We start from the raw sequence: 18,095 nt of genomic DNA, 5'->3' as shown, positions 1-18,095 counted from the left end.
ACTTTCAATCCACTTTGCAGCTGGATGGTACTGTGCGAAATAGCAAAATCCGCTTGCAAAAAATTGTGAAGGTGGATTGAAAGTGTATTATTCTGCACGTGCGAAAGTGCCCACAAATGTGGTTTGCCACGGCCTGCTTCTTTGTCATGCCCCTGGTATTCCTTGGAGGCCTCCCATCCAAATACTTGCCACAGTAGAGTGTGTGACTGGCCCAGTGTCACCCAGCAAGCTTCCATGGCACGGTGGCGATCTGAACCTGGGTTTCCCAGACCCTAGTCTGAAACCTTAATCACTTCATCATGCTGGCTGTTGACCACAAGCACAGGCAGCTTTAAAAGGGGGCTAGAGATTCATGAAAGGAAGTTTCATGTATGGCCACTACTCATGATGACTAAAGAGATCTCCCATGGCCAGAGGCAGGGAACTTCTAGACACCAGTGCTAAGGTTGAAACTACACATATACAACACATGATCAACATGTGGACTTGCAGTGATATAGCAACTGCAAATTCCCTACAGGAACTCAGTTCAGAAAATTGACAAGCCTATTTTGAATCGGGATCTTGGGGAATGGAAGAAGAAGAAGAAGAAGAAGAAGAAGAAGAAGAAGAAGAAGAAGAAGAAGAAGAAGAAGAAGAAGAAGAGGAGGAGGAGGAGGAGGAGGAGGAGGAGGAGGAGTTTGGATTTACACCCCACCTTTCTCTCCTGTAAGGAGACTCAAGGTGACTTACAAGTTCCTTTACCTTCTTCTCCCCACAACAGACACTTGGTGAGGCAGGTGGGGCTGAGAGAGTTCCCAAAAATTGTGACAAGCCCACGGTCACCCAGGAGTGTGGAAACTCCTCTGGTTCACCAGACAAGCCCCTGTCACTCAGGTGGAGGAGTGGGGAATCAAACCCGGTTCTCCAGATTAGAATCCACCTGCTCTTAACCACTGCATATCCCCTTTTCTTTCATTTAGGAGACTCAAAGGGGCTTACAATCTCCTTTCCCTTTCCCCCTCACAATATACACCCTGGAGGTAGGTGGGGCTGAAAGAGCTCAGAAGAACTGTGACTAGCCCAAGGTCACCCAGCTGGCATTTGTGGGAGTGCACAGGCTAATTTGAATTCCCCAGATAAGCCTCCACACCTCAAGCGGAAGAGTGGGGAATCAAACCCGGTTCCTCCAGATTAGAATGCAGCTGCTCTTAACCACTACACCACTGCTGCTCCTGCCTCCCCACTTCTGTTCCCCCAGCCCAAAATAGCCTGGCAGGTTTATTACATGTGCCCTGAATGCTTGCATGTACAACATTCCATAGGGTAAATAGCAACAGTTTTTCAGAGAATTTTTTTAGACAGAAATTCACATGTGTACTGTAGCCATGATGGGCTTGGAGTGTGGTTAGAACATGTGGCCTATGTTTAAATGTCCATTCAGCTATCAAGCTCGCCAAGAGATCTTGGGCCAGGAACTTTTCTGCAGGTGAACTGAACCTACCTCACAGGAATGTTGTGAAGATAAAATGGGACAGAGGAGAAAATTAGATCCCCTGACCTGAATTTCTTGAAGGAAGGATTAGTTGTTCTTAAAGGATCAATCGATACAGACAGACAAGAGTAGGTTGTAAAGGGGGAAAACACAGTCATTCTGGCTTATCGCTGCCTCTGGCACTAACAAAGGACAATCTTCCAGCATCTCTTTTTGGCATGGTAAAGGGTCTGTAATCCATGCTCTATGTGGAGAGACTTAGGGAGCTGGGGATGTTTAGTTTGGTGAAGAGAAGGTTAAAGGTGACATGATAGCGATGCTTAGATATTTGAAGGAATGTCCTGTTGGTGAGGGAGCAAGCTTGTTTTCTGTTGCTTCAGAGACTAGGACCAGGCATAATGGTTCAAGGTGAAGGAAGAGAGATTCCACCTAAACATCAGGAAAAACTTCCTGACAGTAAGGGATGTTCAACAGTGGAATGCACTACCTTGGAGTGTGGTGGAGTCTCCTTCTTTGGAGGTTTTTAAACAGAGGCTGGATGGCCTTCTGTCAGGACTGCTTTGATTGTGTGTTCCTGCATTGCATGGGGCTGGACTTGATGGCGCTTGGGGTCTCTTCCAACTCTATGATTCTATGATTCTGTACCAAAAACATGTAACATCTGTACCAAAACATGTAACATCTGTACCAAAAACATGTAACCAAAAACATGTGAAAATGCTGGAATGCAAAGAAAAATAGGAGAGGAGGGACCCTCAGGTGCTGAATGGAAAGTACACACTCTGTTTAAAACCTTCCTCTGCTACTTTGCATGAGCGACCCTAGACCGAGGTCTGTCAGCTTGTATCAGTTCATGGAACAAGCAGCCCATGTAAGACAGTAAGCCAGCATGGTGTCATGCTTGGAGTGTTGCACTAGGGTCTGGGAGACTATGGGTTGATTCCCTGCTCTGCCATGGAAGCTTGCAGTGTGACCTTGGGCCGGTCACACACTCTCAACCTCATTTACCTCACGAGGCTGCTGTCATGAAAAAATAGAGGCAAAGAGGTCAATGTAAGTCACTTTGGGTGCCCATTGGGAAGAAAGTTGGGACATAAATGAAGTAAATGTAAAGTAAAATGAAGTAAATATTTAAGAGGATGCCTGAGTCCTGAACATCTCACAAACTGCAACCAAAGTGTTTTTCAAGGAATGGATGAAGGCTAGAGCATTTCTTTCCCTGATAAGCTGGCAATCCTTTGAACTGCAAATACACCTTGTGCTTAAGAAGGCCCTGTTTCCCCATTTTTCTGGGTCCTGTGCTTCGCGCCACATGATGTAGAAAACATTCTGTTACATCATCCTTAGGAGAAGCCCAGTGGCACACAGCGGTAAGCTGCAGTACTTTAATTCACACTCTGCTCATGACTTGAGTTCAGTCCCAAGGGAAGTCAGTTTTAGGTAGCTGCATCAAGGTGGACTCAGTCTTTCATGCTTCCAAAGTCAGTAAAATGAGCACTCTAATTGTTGGGGGTAAAGGGTACATCATACTCACACCTAGAGAGGTTTTTTAAGAGATTGTGCTGTGAACCTAGAAGAGGCTTACCAAAATCTTGAAAGTCTTGAGGACAGGAATTCCTGGTGTCTCTGCCTAGCCCAACAGCATGTTCAGAAGCGCTCCCAGTTTGAAATATCTCAGGATTAAAAGTTGAAGGCCATATTGTCAGATCAGCTGTATTATGTTCTACATATCACATTTTGAGAAGCAGCGTGAGTAATGGCTAAGTCAGGGGTGTCAAACTCTGGCGCTTCAGATGTCCATGAACTACAATTCTTATCAGCCCCTGCTGGGAATTGTAATCCATTAACATTTGAAGCATCAGAGTTGGACAGCCCTGGGCTAAGGTGTCAGGCTAGCACCTGGGAAAGGTAAAGGTAAAAGTAGTCCCCTGGGCAAGCACCAGGTCATTACTGTCCCATAGAGTGATGTCACATTCCAATGTTTACAAGGCAGACTTGGGGGGGGGGGGTTGCCATGGTCTTCCCCAGTTGCTTTTCCCCCAGCAAGCCAGATACTTATTTTACTAAGGTTGGAAGGCTGAGTCAGTGTTGAGCCAGCTACCTGAAACTGACTCCTGTTAAGATCAAACCGAGGTTGTGAGCTGAGCTTTGGTTGAAATACTGTAGCTTACCACTTTGTGCCCGGGGTTCCCTAGATCTCAGAAAACCCATATTCAAATCCCTATTTTGCTGTGTGATCTTGGGCCAGTCACACTCAACCCTGACCTTGGCTAGTATTTGGATGGGAGACCTCCAAGGAATACCAGGTTTGTGATGCTGAGGCAGGCAATGGCAAATCACATCCGAAAGTCTCTTGCCCTTCAAACCTTTTGAGGCCACCATATGTCAGCTATGACTTGATGACAACAGTGATTTTTTAATCCTAATCAGTCTTAGGTGTTTCTGCACCTTATACATGGACAAATATGCCTGCCTTTGTATCAGGGTACTAAAGTCTATGCTGTCTGGCTATCCAAGGTGTGATAAGGAAAATTAAGATATGGAAATCCTTCCATCTTCCTTTTGAAGATTCCCTTTTTTAATCCAAACAGGGTTTAAGACATTCATGATGTAGTGGTTAAGAGCAAGTGGACTCTAATCTGGAGAACTGCATTTGGTTCCCCACTCCTTCACAAGTATCAGATTCTTATCTGGTGAAACAGATTTATTTCTCCACTCCTGCATTCCTGCTGGGTGACCTTGAACTAGTCACAGTTGGCTCAGAGCTCCCTCAGCCCCTCCTACCTCACAAGGTGTCTGTTGTGGGGAGAGGAAGGGAAAGGAGTTTGTAGCCTACTTGAGTCTCCTTACAGAAGAGAAAGGCGGGATATAAATCCAAACACTTCTTCTATGTGCGTGTATCTGCTGTCAAGTCATAACTGACTTATGATGATCCCACAGGGTTTTCAAGGCAAGAGATGTTCAGAGGTGGTTTGTCATTGCTTGCCTCTGCCCGGGCTGAGAAAGATCTGAGTGAACTGTGACTGGCCCCAAGGTTACCCAGCAGACTTCATGTGGAGGAGTGGGGAATCGAACCTGGTTCTCCAGATTAGAGTCTGCTGCTTTTAACCACCATACCACGCTGGCTCTCTATTCAACTGCAGAGTAGAGACTTGGGGATTTGGAAGACGGTGGCAGTATAGATAGGCTTCATGAGAAGTTTCTTCAGAACGGGCAGCTCTGCCTTCTTCAAACGGCAGCTATCAGGCTGACTCAGCCATCTGGCGGTTCCCTCCCTACACCCTCAAGGTTTCTGCTGAGTGCATACCACAACAACAACAGCCTTTATTGGCATACATACACAGCTGTCATGCACAGAAAGTGGTGTGAAGGACTTTACCCACTGTTGTGGGGGAAGGGTAGAACCCAGTAACTGTTGTGACCTGCGATGAGCAAAACAGGGAACAACCGTGAGAGGAGGTAGGGAGAAAGGAGAGGAATTTGGAAGAAAACCTAGGCGGGTGTTTGGGTGGATACAGATATCCTTTCTTGTCTTGTCTTGATAGTTCTAGCAGTGTTTTTCCTCTGCAGTCTTTCATCATCTTCGCTTTCTCCCCCTCCGGCCATACCACCTTCCTTGACCTCTGATCCCCTAAGACCTCTTACCATGTCTCCTCCTATCATGCCTGATGTTGTCATTACACAGATCAGCCCGGCAGCTGCAGGACAACGTCAGCGAGTCCTCATCAGATCGAGACTCACAGGTTGGGGAATCGCACGCGGCTTCCTTTTCACTAATCCAGCAACCTGAGAGCGAAGCCAGAGAAACAATCGTCGGTGGGCAATGCCTGCTCTCCGTAAATTGCTTAGAAAACTTTTTATAAGAAAAAGAAAACTGGGATTCCAAAAAAACTCCAAAGGAGTTGGCAGCTATTAGTTTATTCACCACTTTTCTTTCTTGTCACACATTGGTGTGTTATCAATATCCTCCCGCCTCAGTTGCCAAATGCCAGGTTGAAAGTTCTTGGCGATTTGGAACGGAGCTTGGGGTCAGCAGGGTTTGGGGAGAGGAGTCAACTTAGTGGGCTACATAGAGGCTGCCCTTCAATGCAGCCATTTTCTCCAAAGTAACTGATCACTGTTGTCTGGAGGTTGATTGTAATGGCAGGAGATCTTTGGTTCACCTAGAGGTTGTCCTTGTCATTATAAGCCAGGGGTGTCCAACTCTGGCCCTCCAGATGTTCATGGACTATGATTTCCATCCAATTGGCTACGCTGGCAGGGGGTGATGGAATCATAGTCCATGAACATCTGGGGGGAGGGGTGGCAGAGTTGGACACTTCCATTATAAGCCATGGAGAGCTGGATTCCCCCCCCCCCCCCCCCGGCTGTTTCTCTTACTGAAACTGCAAACAATCTGTGTTTGGAGCATGCAACAGCTAAGTGAAATTCCAACTGAGGAGATTTTATCTTTCCTCATTTGTATCATCCCCCCCCCCTCCTTTGAGATAGCCTACATCAGTGGTCCTCAACATTCCTAATGCTGCGACCCTTTAACACAGTTCCTCATGTTGTGGTGACCCCCAACCATAAAATTATTTTCGTTGCTACTTCATAACTGTAATATAAATATATGTTTTCTGATGGTCTTAGGTGACCCTTGTGAAAGGGTCGTTCGACCCCCAAAGGGATCGTGACCCATAGGTTGAGAACCGCTGGCCTACAGGCAGCCCTACATTAAAAACACACACACACACACACACACACACACACACACACACACACACACAAAAGTACTTTGCCATTCCTGTGTCATTCACACAATTCTAACCCATATTTAACCTGGAAGTAAGTCTCCATTGAAATCAAAAGAACCTTTTGAAGAGGGACTGTGGTTCAATGGTAGAGCTTCAGCTTGGCATGTGTAAAGCCCCAGTTCAAATCCCTGGTATCTCCAGCTAAAGGGATCAAGAAAAAAAAAAGAGTTTGGATTTATACCCCACCTTTCTCTCCTGTAAGGAGACTCAAGGTGGCTTACAAGCTCCTCTCCCCACAACAGACACCTTGTGAGGCAGGTGGGGCTGAGAGAGTTCTGAGAGAACTGTGACTAGCCCAAGGTCACCCAGCAGGAAAGTAGGAGTGTAGAAACAAATCTGGTTCACCAGATAAGCCTCTGCCACTCAGGTGGAGGAGTGGGGAGTCAAACCCAGTTCTCCAGATTAGAATCCACCTGCTCTTAACCACTACACCATCCTGGCTCAGGTAGTAGGTGAAGTGAAGGACTTCCACCTAAGATGCTAGAGAGCTGCTGCCGCCAGTCTGAATAGACAGGACTGGCTTTGATGAACCAAGGGTCTGATTCCATACAAACCAGCTTTATGCCCAGAAAAATATCTTTCTCTCCCTCAGAGGGATTTTTAAAATTAAATTTCATAGAACTTGAAAATTCGTTCACTGCTTTGAGATATTTTTTGTGACTTCTAGCACAAAGTTTTAGACTGCTGTGGGTTGAATCATTAACTCAACCACCCTGTCAGGCCAATATTATGATTCTTTAGCCCATGGGGACTTGACCTTGAGAGAGAAACAGCATGGTGTGGTGGTTAAGAGCAGTAGGCTCTAATCTAGAAAAACGGGTTTAATTCTCTACTCCTTCACATGAGCGGTGGACTCTAATCTGGTGAACTGGATTTATTCCCTCACTCCTCCACACCAAGCGTGCTGGGTGACGTTGGGCTTGTCAGTTTTCTCAGAACTCTCTCAGCCCCACCTACCTCACAAGGTGTCTGTTGTGGGGACAGGAAGGGAAGGAGACTTCTTGTGGTAGAGCCTCCTTTGCGGTTCCTTATGGAAGAGAAAAGCGGGACATAAAAACCAATTCTTCTTCAGGCTACCCGTGGGATTTCATAGCCACGCTAGGATGTGAACTCAGATGTCTGTATGGTGTTAGCATTGAAAATGTTAGAATTTGAGACCTGGTTTTCCACAGACTCCAAAATTTCTTAATGAGGCTCAACCTACTCTGTCAACGTCAGCAGCACTGAAATCTATGAAGGGTGGTGTTTTCCTTCTGCTTTTCCATTTTTGAACAGGCCTTAAGCTTATTTCCTATGTCTCTTTCTTTCAAGCCATGTGTTATCTGCTTCTTAGGAAGTAAGAGGAATCAGGGCTGTTCATTGAGAGGGAGGAAACCTTTGTAATGGTCTCCTTTTATTTTCTCTCACCTTTAAATCAGGTCTTCTAGAGGCAGTGATCCCTTTCAGAAAGAAAAAGGTCTTATGAAGAACTAGCGGGCCCAGCCACGCATTGCTGTGGCAATTGTCCTTCTCATCACAGTCCACAACCCACACAGATGTCCATGCAGGTCCAATGATCCCCAGCATTACCTTTTGGGGTGATCAAATGGAATCCCTCTTTCCCTTTTCAATGCACATCGTTATATGGTGCTGTCTTGTTTTTTTAGTATAAGGTAACCCTTCCCATTCCACAACTGTCCAGAGTGTGAATCCCACTGTCCATGAGGCTGGTTCACACGCACAGTCCTGGCTTAAGGCAAGGCAGAACTGGGGCAAGAAGGCTATCCCAGTCAGGCAGCAGAGGCAGGGTGGTGAGGCGCTCAGATCGAGGCCAGCTCCCTGGGTTCATAAAGGGCCATGGGCAAAAGAAGCGGAGCCGGTAGTGTAGGTTCGCCCCCACCCCACTGATTTTCTTAGAAGAAAAAAGCAAACTCCAGCTCGCTTTTAGTAAAAGAGAGCTGTGGCGAATATGGGTGAGGAAGTGGGTAACCCCAGTGGGTGGTTGGATGTGAGGGAGGGCAGAGTGAGGTGTGTGAGGATGAGCTGGATGTGTGTTGTGTGGTAGCAGTGGGTGAGGCATAGAGAGTGAAAGTTACCTGCGTGTGAGGGGGGGGGGACCCCACCTGACGCCTCACACGGCAAAGTAGGTATGTGTTTCACTTCCACTCGTATTACCTAACAGTATTACCTATTTACTGTTTTCACTGCTCATCTCTGCCCATCTGCACAAACATTCTAAGCCCTCAGGCCACAGACAGACAGGCTGCACGAACATTCTGACAGTTAAACAGAGGCAGCTTCATGGCCTGGTGCGCCAGGAAAAAGACGTTTTACCTGGCTCAGGTATGGACTTTCGGCGGTTTGAAGGTCCGAGTACCTGCCAGCAACAGGGAGGGACTTCCTGTGAAAATTTGGGGGCAATCCATCCAGCAGCTTCTGAGGAAGACGGAGGGACAAACATACTGTTAGATTTATATATATTATAGATTAATGAAAATGCCGCTTTGGGCATCACAAAGTGGCACAGTGTCAGACTAGGACCTGGGAGATCCAGGTTCAAATCTCCTATGGTGCCATGGAAGCTCACTGAGTGACCTTGGACCAGTCAAACACCCTCAGCCTAACCTACCTCATGTTATTGTTGTGTGGGTAACATGGAAGAGAGAATAATGTCAGCCACTTTGGAGAGAAAGGCAAGACAAACAAATTAACTGCAAATAGTGTGCAAGCTTAGGAGTTCTCAGAAATGCTTCATCGGATTGTATGTCCAGCCTCTAAAAGGGGGGGGGGGAGAGTTGCTTCTAGACACGGAGACAGGCAAAAGTTTTTAAATGGAAAGTAGGGTGCACTGCACATGGGATTACATGGGTTGTGATGGTGCTGGATGCAAAACAATTTTTCACACATGTGGAATAAAACATTAACATATCCAAGTCAGCTGTCTGTCTCCTTTTATTCCTGTGATACTTTAGCCACTTTGAAAAAGGGACCTCAGATCAGAGGTGCAGCTACCTGGGGTGGGGATGAGCACATTGCACTGGGCACACGCCTGGGGGGGAGGGCAGGCGCGGACACACCCCCAATTCAGCCTAAAAGTGCAGGCTGGAAAAGCGGCCTGTTCACTTGAGGCTGAAAATGGCCTAGTGGGAACTACACTTCCCAGGAGACCTTGGGGCTCGCAAGGTCTCCTGGGAAGTACTTCCAGGCTGAACTAAGGTAAGAGTGTGTGTGTGGGGGGGCGGGGAGGGTGATGGAGGAAAATGCAGAGTGTGTACCAGGTGCAATATGGCCCAGCTACGCCTCTGGCTAAGATAGATGTCTTTCTCTCTCTCTCATGCCACAAGTCATTTCCAACTTATGGTGACCTCATAGGGTTTTCAAAGCAAGAGACCTTCAGAGACGGTTTGCTCTTGCCAACTTCTGCATAGCAACCCTGGAATTCCTTGGTGGTCTCCCATGCAAGCAATAACCAGAGCTGACCCTGCTTAACTTCCGGGATCTGAGGAGATCAGGCTAGCCTGGGTCATCCAGGCCAGGAGTTATTTTGCTCCATACCAGTTCCTTTAAAGCAAACACGGCCTAGGCCCTAGGAGTTCATGTGGAAACTTAACTTTCTGGCATGTGGGGAGACTGATTCAGATCAGGACTGTGGGGAAAAGGTAGGCTTGCCAAACTCTGAGGGAGACCTAGAGATGTCTGATCGCCAGGTAACAAATCACTTCCCCTGGATAAAATGGTTGTTTTTTGGAGGGTGGCCTCTACAGGCTCCACCTCTAGATATCCAGGATTTCCCCAGAACTGGCAACTCTAGGAGACAGTGTTAGGCCTCCTCCCCCATTCGAAGCTATTTGCCCAACCTGAAAAGGCTGCAGTGTCCATGACTTACCCCACAGGGAAAATTATGTGTCTATCAACATAAATGGGACATACAAACACACATTTTATAATCTAAATCGTCTGGGCTCAGGGAAATTGAATTCTCCCATGCTTGCTCATCAGTAGAAGACTGCATATTACCATGTGCAGGAAAAGAGATTCCACCTAAACATTAGGAAGAGCTTTATGACTGTCAGGGCTGTTTGACAGTGGAATTTGCTGCCTCAGAGAGTGGTGAAGTCTCCTTGGAGGTTTTAAAACAGAGGCTGGATGAATATCTGTCTGGAGTGCTGTGATTGTGTGTTCCTGAATGGCAGGGGGTTGGACTTGATGACCATTGGGGTCTCTTCCAACTGTTGTGATTCTAAGTGATAATTTGTGTTTATGAATCTGCTAGGGGTATCCAACTCCTGCTGGGGCTTGGAGGTCTCCCACTATTGTGACTGGAAAGATCTGATTCCCTAGAGAAAATGGCTGCCTTGGCTATGGCATTAGACCCTGCTGAGGGGACTCCCTTCCTCAACTCCATTCTTCTCAGGCTCCACTCCAAATCTCAAAAAATTTCCAACCCAGAGTTGGCAACCCCTGAAATTTCCATTGTCAATCAACCCACGCATGCCTGTATACCTGGTTTCTCTGTGCAGGATGACTGGCAGCCAAGTACATGAACAGGCTCCCTTTAAAAGACTCACCTTTGTGGTAATGTGAATGTTGTACCTGTGGTTCTTTGGTCTGTACTCCATGGGCACATGTAAGCCATCCCTTAATATTGTAATAATCAAACAATGAGTGAGCCTGCATAAACCAGCCCGGTTTTCGTATCTTCTCACGTCATGAGCACTTCTCTTCAGTGGAGGGAAATCACACCTTCAGCCACACTTTTCAGAGATCTTATGAATCTACACATTAGTCCATAGGATTCCTAGAGTCGGCAGGAACAAGCAGGCAAATTGGCACACCCTGTCCTCTTGCTATAGGGCAGGACGCTGTTCATCCTCCTCCTCCCCTCCCGTCTCCCTACAACAACTTTTACCTCAGTTACATTGCTCTCTGTAGCGATGCATACCGGAGCCTCAGTGCCAGATCAAAAGATGACTGAGATCAAAATAGAGGGTTGCTCTTTCAGCATTTTCCTCTCCCACATTGTTAATTTACTAGCTTCGTTTCCGCACAAAGGCCAGAAATGCTTGGGCCAGACTACTAGGTATAGCACCATAGTGGCTGCTTAATTTAACCGGGGGGTGGGGGGCAGGGGTAGGCAGAGAACCCACAGGGAGTGGGGTGTACTTCATGATCTTCTGGTTACTCCAACAATTCTATTTCTACGGGAAAAAGATGAGAATTTGGAGCTCACACATCTGTTAAACGCCTTACCCTATGCAAAACAACAGAATCTTGAAGCCTTCGTTCCCATACACACATTCTTATTTTTTTAAAATGCCACCACATATTGATACCCAGGATTGGAAGCCATCTGGGCTTCCAGCCCTCCCACCCTGAGGCATGTCCAAGCACACTTCTGTTTCACCCCTCTCTAAGGGAGAACCCTGCTTCCACAAATGGTCCTCACCTTTCAGCTGTGCCTGGAGCTGCCCCTGGATCAGGTTCCAAATGCCAAAACAGCACTGATTATGAGGGCACTCGATAGTCCCATTCTGGCCATCTTCCAAAACTAAGCCCCGTAGATGCTCCACACCTTCTTCCAGAGCACCGGATCCATAGGAGAAGCAGGTACGGTTTTTAACCCGGGCACTAATCCACATAATTTGCAGTCCCTGCACCAGTAGCCAAAAGGTTGCTCTCCAAAGTAGGCTGAAGGACCCCATCTGCTTTCTGGCACCACCTGGACTGGGTGTGCAAACCTTGCTTGGTGTCCCTCCTCCAGACCCAGGTGGGAAGGATTTGGCTGACTCCAGAATGTGGGATGGGGGCGGTTGCTGGCAGCTAGTGACCACAAGCAGCGAAGCAGGAGAGGAAGGCAGGGTCTAGCCAAGGATGTGAGGAACCTCCAGCGGGCTCGTCTTTATTCCCTGCATTTTGGGACAACTAACTCCCCAGCTGGAAATGGCAAATACAAAGGCCAAGGACAGTTTTTCAGGTTTCCCTGGGCGGGTGGTGGGAGGGCAGAGATTTCATTAGCAGGAGGGAAAGTCTCCATAAGATTTGAAAGCCAGTGGGTACATTGAAGGTTGATTTGCAACCATAAAAGACCCATTGTTTAGATTTTTGCTTTTAGTTTATACTGCTTTTAAAAAATGATAGCAAATGTGATCAGTACTATCACCTTTTCCTTTTTGAACCTCGGTATTTTTGCTTTTGTCATACATAGCTAGCATATAGGCCTATTTGTTTATAAGTGCAGCCACTGAAGGTGCAGAATAAGGGAGTTCTGCAGAAATATAAGCACTTCCAAGAATGTGGTCTGAAACAACAGGTTTGGGGTCCTGCCACCAGTGGTATTCTTGCTATAAGGAACTGTGACTCTTTCAGGACAGGCCAATTGAAATCAGTGGACCCCATTGATTGTGCACCCCATTCTTCTTCCAAAGAGCTTGAGTCGTATACATGAGATTATCTTATTTGATGGGTGTGTGTGTGTAACAGCGTAATGCTTTACATTTAAAAGGTTTACGGTTCAGTCTGAAACCTCCAACATGTTCACTTACACAATTTGTCTGAAAACTTGTGGAGTTGCGGCAGGTTTGCATAGATCAGTGAATCCCACCGTGTTTCCTGGTGTCCACTGGCTTCCTATCTGAAACAGTCAACCCTGGTGGTTCTCCATCTCACTGAGACAGGAAGTGCTTCTAAAGAACCTAGGAGACAACACCCTCCTTTGTAGCTGGAGGGGACTGCCATTTAGAAGTAGACACTTCTGTAATATGAACACGTTTGGCTTGAGACCTCCTGACATTTTGTAAAACCTCCCACTTTTTGTGACTGGATTCAGCCTTTCCTGGTATTGGAGGAGTTCCCAATACCATACCTCCTGAAGGGCTTAGCAGTTCAACAAAGATGCAGACCACTATCTAGCTACCTCTAAGGAGATTCATAGCCCCACACCCATAACTACTCAAGGCCTCAAGGAAGCTAACCTGTTCAACAGAAATTTGAACCTGGGTCTTCTGTCTCTAATGTCTTCTGTCTGCCATGGAAATGAGGATGCTTTGATGGATGCTAAACCTGATGCTGTTCGACCATGTGCCGAATGATGACATATGGCAAAGACTTAAAATAACACCAACTGACCAGTACATGAGGCAGGCACGGCAAAGGTGGTATGGCCATGTCATGTGCTGTGAAGAAACATCCGTAGCAAAGATAGCCCTGCACCTTGAACCTGGTGGATGCCGCCCATGTGGCAGACCCCAAAAAATGGTGGATGGACACAATCAATGAAGACCTGCGGGCAAAGAACCTTACCCCAGAAGACACTCAAAATCGTGACCTTGGAAGAGAGTTACAAAACTGACCCTGAACGTGCAGGAAAATAGTTCGGAAAGTAGGTCTTCTGTCTCTAAGCCCAATAATTTATTAGGTATAGTCTGCTTAAGATAATCTGTTAAGACTTCAGCTTGGTTCCATGGGGAACCTCTGCTTTGGACCATCATGCTGCTTTGGTCTGTCATTCCTTCTAGGCTCCAGTCCTGCTTCTGTCAAACGAGGCTCACTATAAGCTTCTCCACACAGGCGGACAAAGATCACAGAATATACTGAATATCACAATGTGGAACAGGCAAAGATAGGTGTGGAAGAATTGAAGAACAGAGTTCTGTTTGGACTATCACCTCAGTGTGTACTCTTCTCTAAAGATTTTACATTCAGGTGGTGAAAAGTTACTATTTCTGCTTCGATGGTACAGGTTAATATTCTCATTCAATAGTAAGCTATTAGAGCAATTTTAATAGTAAGCTATTAAAGCAAAATGCCTTCCTTTGTGTATGACTAAGATGCATTCAACACACACCACCAATATTACTGTGCTGCATAAATATTTACACAGATGGCATTAGTGAGATGAGGAAGACTACTCCCTTTTTTGAGGCCAGTGGCAATGGCATCATGACAAGAGTACAGCTCTGTCACTTCAGAGTCCTCCATCTGGCATTCCCATTGCTGGCCTTCCTTACCCTTCCAAGATTAGGAGGATATTCCAGGTAGATGTTTCTACCAAGTGACAGTGGAACGAACTCAGACTTATATAGCTTTTATTTTTGTCCCAGGCATCTTTTAAAATATTACAATGACTACAGTGCACTTTTAATTTGGGAGCAAGATTGTACAATCAAGAGTTCTTAATAATTAAGACAGTTTCGCAGGGCAACCATGCCGGTCTGCCTAGAAAAGGTAGATTTGACTCCAGTAACCCCTCAGAGACTAGCATTTTCTGAGTATGAGCTTTTGGTACTGAAAGATCTCCTTTGCATTCCTGATGAAGGGAACAGTGAATCCCGAAAGCTTATATCCCGAAAATCTTGTTTGCCTCTAAGATGCTACTAGACTTGACTCCAACTTAACAATTGAGTCAGTGGTATGTTAAGTGATTGTGACTTTAAATTCTTGCCTAAGTACGTTTCGAAAGTTAAGCAAGTTGATCTGGTCCAGTTTAGAAACCCCAAGCAAACTTTATGAGTATTGTCAAAGGCTTTAATGGCTGGAATCACTGGGGTGCTGTGTGGTTTCCGGGCTGTATGGCCATGTTCTAGCAGCATTTTCTCCTGACGTTTTGCCTGCATCTGGGGCTGGCATCTTCAGAGGATCTGATAGTAGGAAAGCAAGTGGAGTATATATACCTGTTGGAGTATCCAGGGTGGGGGAAAGGTCCATTGGATACTTACCGTGAAGGGTCTTTCTCATGAAGGTGGGGAGCCATCTTGTGTGTGTCTGTTCCACTCCATCTCAGAGAGACAGGAAACCAACTTTTTAAGCCACTTCCTGTGCCCTGTTCAGCAGCCATCTTCTCCAGGATGTTGACTACCGAGCTCTGTACCAACTGACAGAAAACTAACAGGACAATGATGTGGATAACAAGAAACCACAGAAACGGAGGAAGAGTAAAACCTAAACATGTAACATCAAACCGCTAAGGAAGGGCTAAAAAACGCCAGGCAAGGAAAAATAAACTCTAACAATTAAGCCATACATGACGCCATATGTCGAAAAGGAATGTTGGCAAGGGAGGGCCTAGATGGCTCCCCACCTTCATGAGAAAGACCTTTCACGGTAAGTATCCAATGGACCTTTCTCATGGAGGCGGGGAGCCATCTTGTGTGAGTCCTCCCACAGCAGTATTCCCAAAATAAGGGAGGACTGAAATTAATCCCCAACAATGTGCTCCAGTATCCTTCTACCGAAGGAAGCCTGCACTGCTGCTGAGGTTCTAAGCTTATAATGCCTCACGAAAGACGAAGGTGTGGACCAGGTAGCAGCCCTACAGATGTCCTCTAAGGAAACGTGTTTGTAGAGAGCCGCATTGGCAGATGTGCTCCTGGTGGAGTGTGCTGTGATACCCTGCGGGATTGGCAGGTTCAGGGCCTTATGGGCCTCTATTATGCACGCTTTGATTCATGAGCTGATGGCTGCTTTGGACATGGGAAGTCCCAACTTAGAGGGAGACACATTAACAAACAGTGACTCTGACGGAGCTCTTCCGTGCGAATAAGGAAAGCCTTCAAGGCCCTTCGCACATCTAGATGGTGCCAGAGCGGTTCCGTGGGATGCTCTGGCCTTGGACAAAAATTTGGCAGAACTATGACCTGGTTGAGGTGGAAGGATGAGGCCACCTTGGGATGAAAAGCTGGATCTAGCTGCAGCGTAACGCAATCTGGGGAAAAAGAGCAGAAGTTTGGATTAACGGAAAGTGCCTGCAACTCAGACACTCTTCTAGTGGATGTTATTGCTACCAAAAATAGAAGCTTCATCCTGAGCCATTTTAAATGTATTGATTGGACCGACTCGAAGGGAGACTTAGTCAAAGCAGACAGCATCGCATGGAGCCGCCAGGAAGGAAAACGATCCACTGTGGGAGGTTGTGTCTGCTGGACCCCCTTGAGAAACTTAACTACATCTGGGTGCCTAGCTACAAGGAATCCCTGAAAATTTGGCCAGACCGTAGCAATGGCTGTCAGCTGCCTGCGCAAGGTGGAGGCTCGCAACCCCGACTCAAACCCCTGTTGGAGAAAGTCCATGACTAAGGGGAGGGAAGGCTTGTCCATTAGAGAAACGCTTTCTGGAACATCAACGCACAAACGCCTTCCAGGAACTATTGTATATGCGGATAGTTGAATCACGCCTAGAAGCCAGAATAGTGGAGGCCACCCCTGCAGAATAGCCCTTACGAGTTAACCTGCGCCTTTCAATTTCCAAGCGGTCAAGGCGAGCCAACCAGGATTTGGATGCCAGAGAGGACCCTGCGTGAGGAGATTGGGCAAGAGTGGAAGATGGAACGTTGTGTCACCGACAACTCTAGAATCGAAGACAGCCACGGATGTCTGGGCCAGTTGGGCGCAACTAGAATCACCTCTGCCCTGGACAGTGTGATCCTCCGCAGCAGTTTGGGGATGAGCGGGATTGGAGGAAAGGCGTACATCAGACCGGACGGCCAGGGCGCTGATAGAGCATCAATCGCCGCTGCCTCCCTGTGGAAAAACCAAGACATGAAAAGAGGTACCTGACGATTGCCTGGTGTGGCAAACAAGTTCATAACCGGCTGTCCCATTTTTGAGACAATCTGTCGAAACACCTGCTGCTTGAGCCTCCATTCCGACAGCTGCACTGCTGTCCTGCTGAGCCATGTTCCGCTTTGATGGACAACAGATGCCGTTCTGCCCAGAGGAGGATCCGAGAAGCTTCCCTGTGAAGGGCTGAGGATCTGGATCCCCCCTGTTGGTTCAGGTAACACTTCGCTGAGACATTATACGTATGAATGATGATGTGAGATTTTCTGATTAGGCAAACGAACTGTCCCAGGGCCAGGAGGATGGCCTTCGTCTCCAGCACATTGATGGGCAAACGGGACTCCAGGGACAACCAAGTCCCCTGTGTGAAGTGCTCCCCTAGGGTCGCTCTCCACCCGGAGAGACTGGCGTCCGTGAAGATATGACGGACCTGTCGGGGATCTGGGAGAAACAATAACACCAAGGATAACTGGAAGGTTTTACCCAAGTCAGTCAGAGAGGACAAGACGACCTCCTTTTGTCCTCAGTCACGGCCTTTTCGTCCCTTTCACTCCTACTTTAGACCTCCCAGGGACAACAGACGATCCTCCTGGCAGCCCTCTGGGTTCTGTACTGGATGTCAGCAGACCAGACAAACAGGAAATCAGGGCACGCGCCCCTTCCATTCACAACAGAGTAAATCAGCATGACGCCCAAGATCTTTGGATCGGGGGCCACCTGTCTCGCTTCAGTCTTCAATGGCAGGGCCTCATGTGGACAAATGGACTCAGGAAGTTGCTTGTTCAGGTTACTGTCTGGAATTCAAATCCTGAATTCAGTCTGGAATTTTCAAGGGTCTAGAGAGGGCCTAGAGCGAGTTTCAAGGGCCTAGAGAGGGCCTAGAGCGAGTTATCTCAGCAGTGTCCTTCCTGGGTGATGCTGCTGCCGACGTTATTCATCCAGAGCTGTGGAAACAAATGCCGTGGCTCGTAGGCTCCTGTGGCTGAAGCCATGGCAGGCTGACTCACATTCTAAGACTGTCGATGCAGAGTTCAATTTCCATGGATTCAAGCTGTTTGGCAAAGACCTCAATAACATCCTTACAGTCTGCCTTGCGTGCCGCCCTCATTGGCTCCTGTGCGGAAGCCGGTGACCTTTCCTCCTGCCTTCTTCACGGCTCCCCGAGTATTCTTGGCCGCCGACTTAGTAAAGGTCTCCCTGGGGGCAGAAAAGGCTCCAGTAGCCATTTTGTCTCCCTACGCTCCCTTGGCGGGAAAACCTGAAGGAGTCGAAAGAGGAAAGGTATGAAGGAAG

At 47.3% G+C, this 18,095-nt stretch overlaps 1 protein-coding gene across 1 annotated transcript in view; it reads right to left on the bottom strand.

The window, feature by feature from the left end:
• AMHR2 (anti-Mullerian hormone receptor type 2) overlaps positions 1-11,888 on the bottom strand; it is a 38,213-nt gene extending 26,325 nt beyond the window's left edge. Inside the window, exons 1-2 of the mRNA XM_048487506.1 lie at positions 11,696-11,888; positions 5,120-5,260 (exon numbers count right to left, since the gene is read on the bottom strand). Coding sequence (XP_048343463.1) covers positions 5,120-5,260; positions 11,696-11,888 — 334 coding nt within the window. The remainder of the gene's footprint in view (positions 1-5,119; positions 5,261-11,695) is intronic.
• Between the last annotated feature and the right edge of the window lie 6,207 nt (positions 11,889-18,095).

The sequence above is a fragment of the Sphaerodactylus townsendi genome, linkage group LG03, assembly GCF_021028975.2.
Source record: "Sphaerodactylus townsendi isolate TG3544 linkage group LG03, MPM_Stown_v2.3, whole genome shotgun sequence".
Classification (NCBI taxonomy): Eukaryota; Metazoa; Chordata; class Lepidosauria; order Squamata; family Sphaerodactylidae; genus Sphaerodactylus; species Sphaerodactylus townsendi.
The sequence above is the reverse complement of the archived record's forward strand: the minus strand, read 5'-3'. Positions and strand labels throughout refer to the sequence as shown.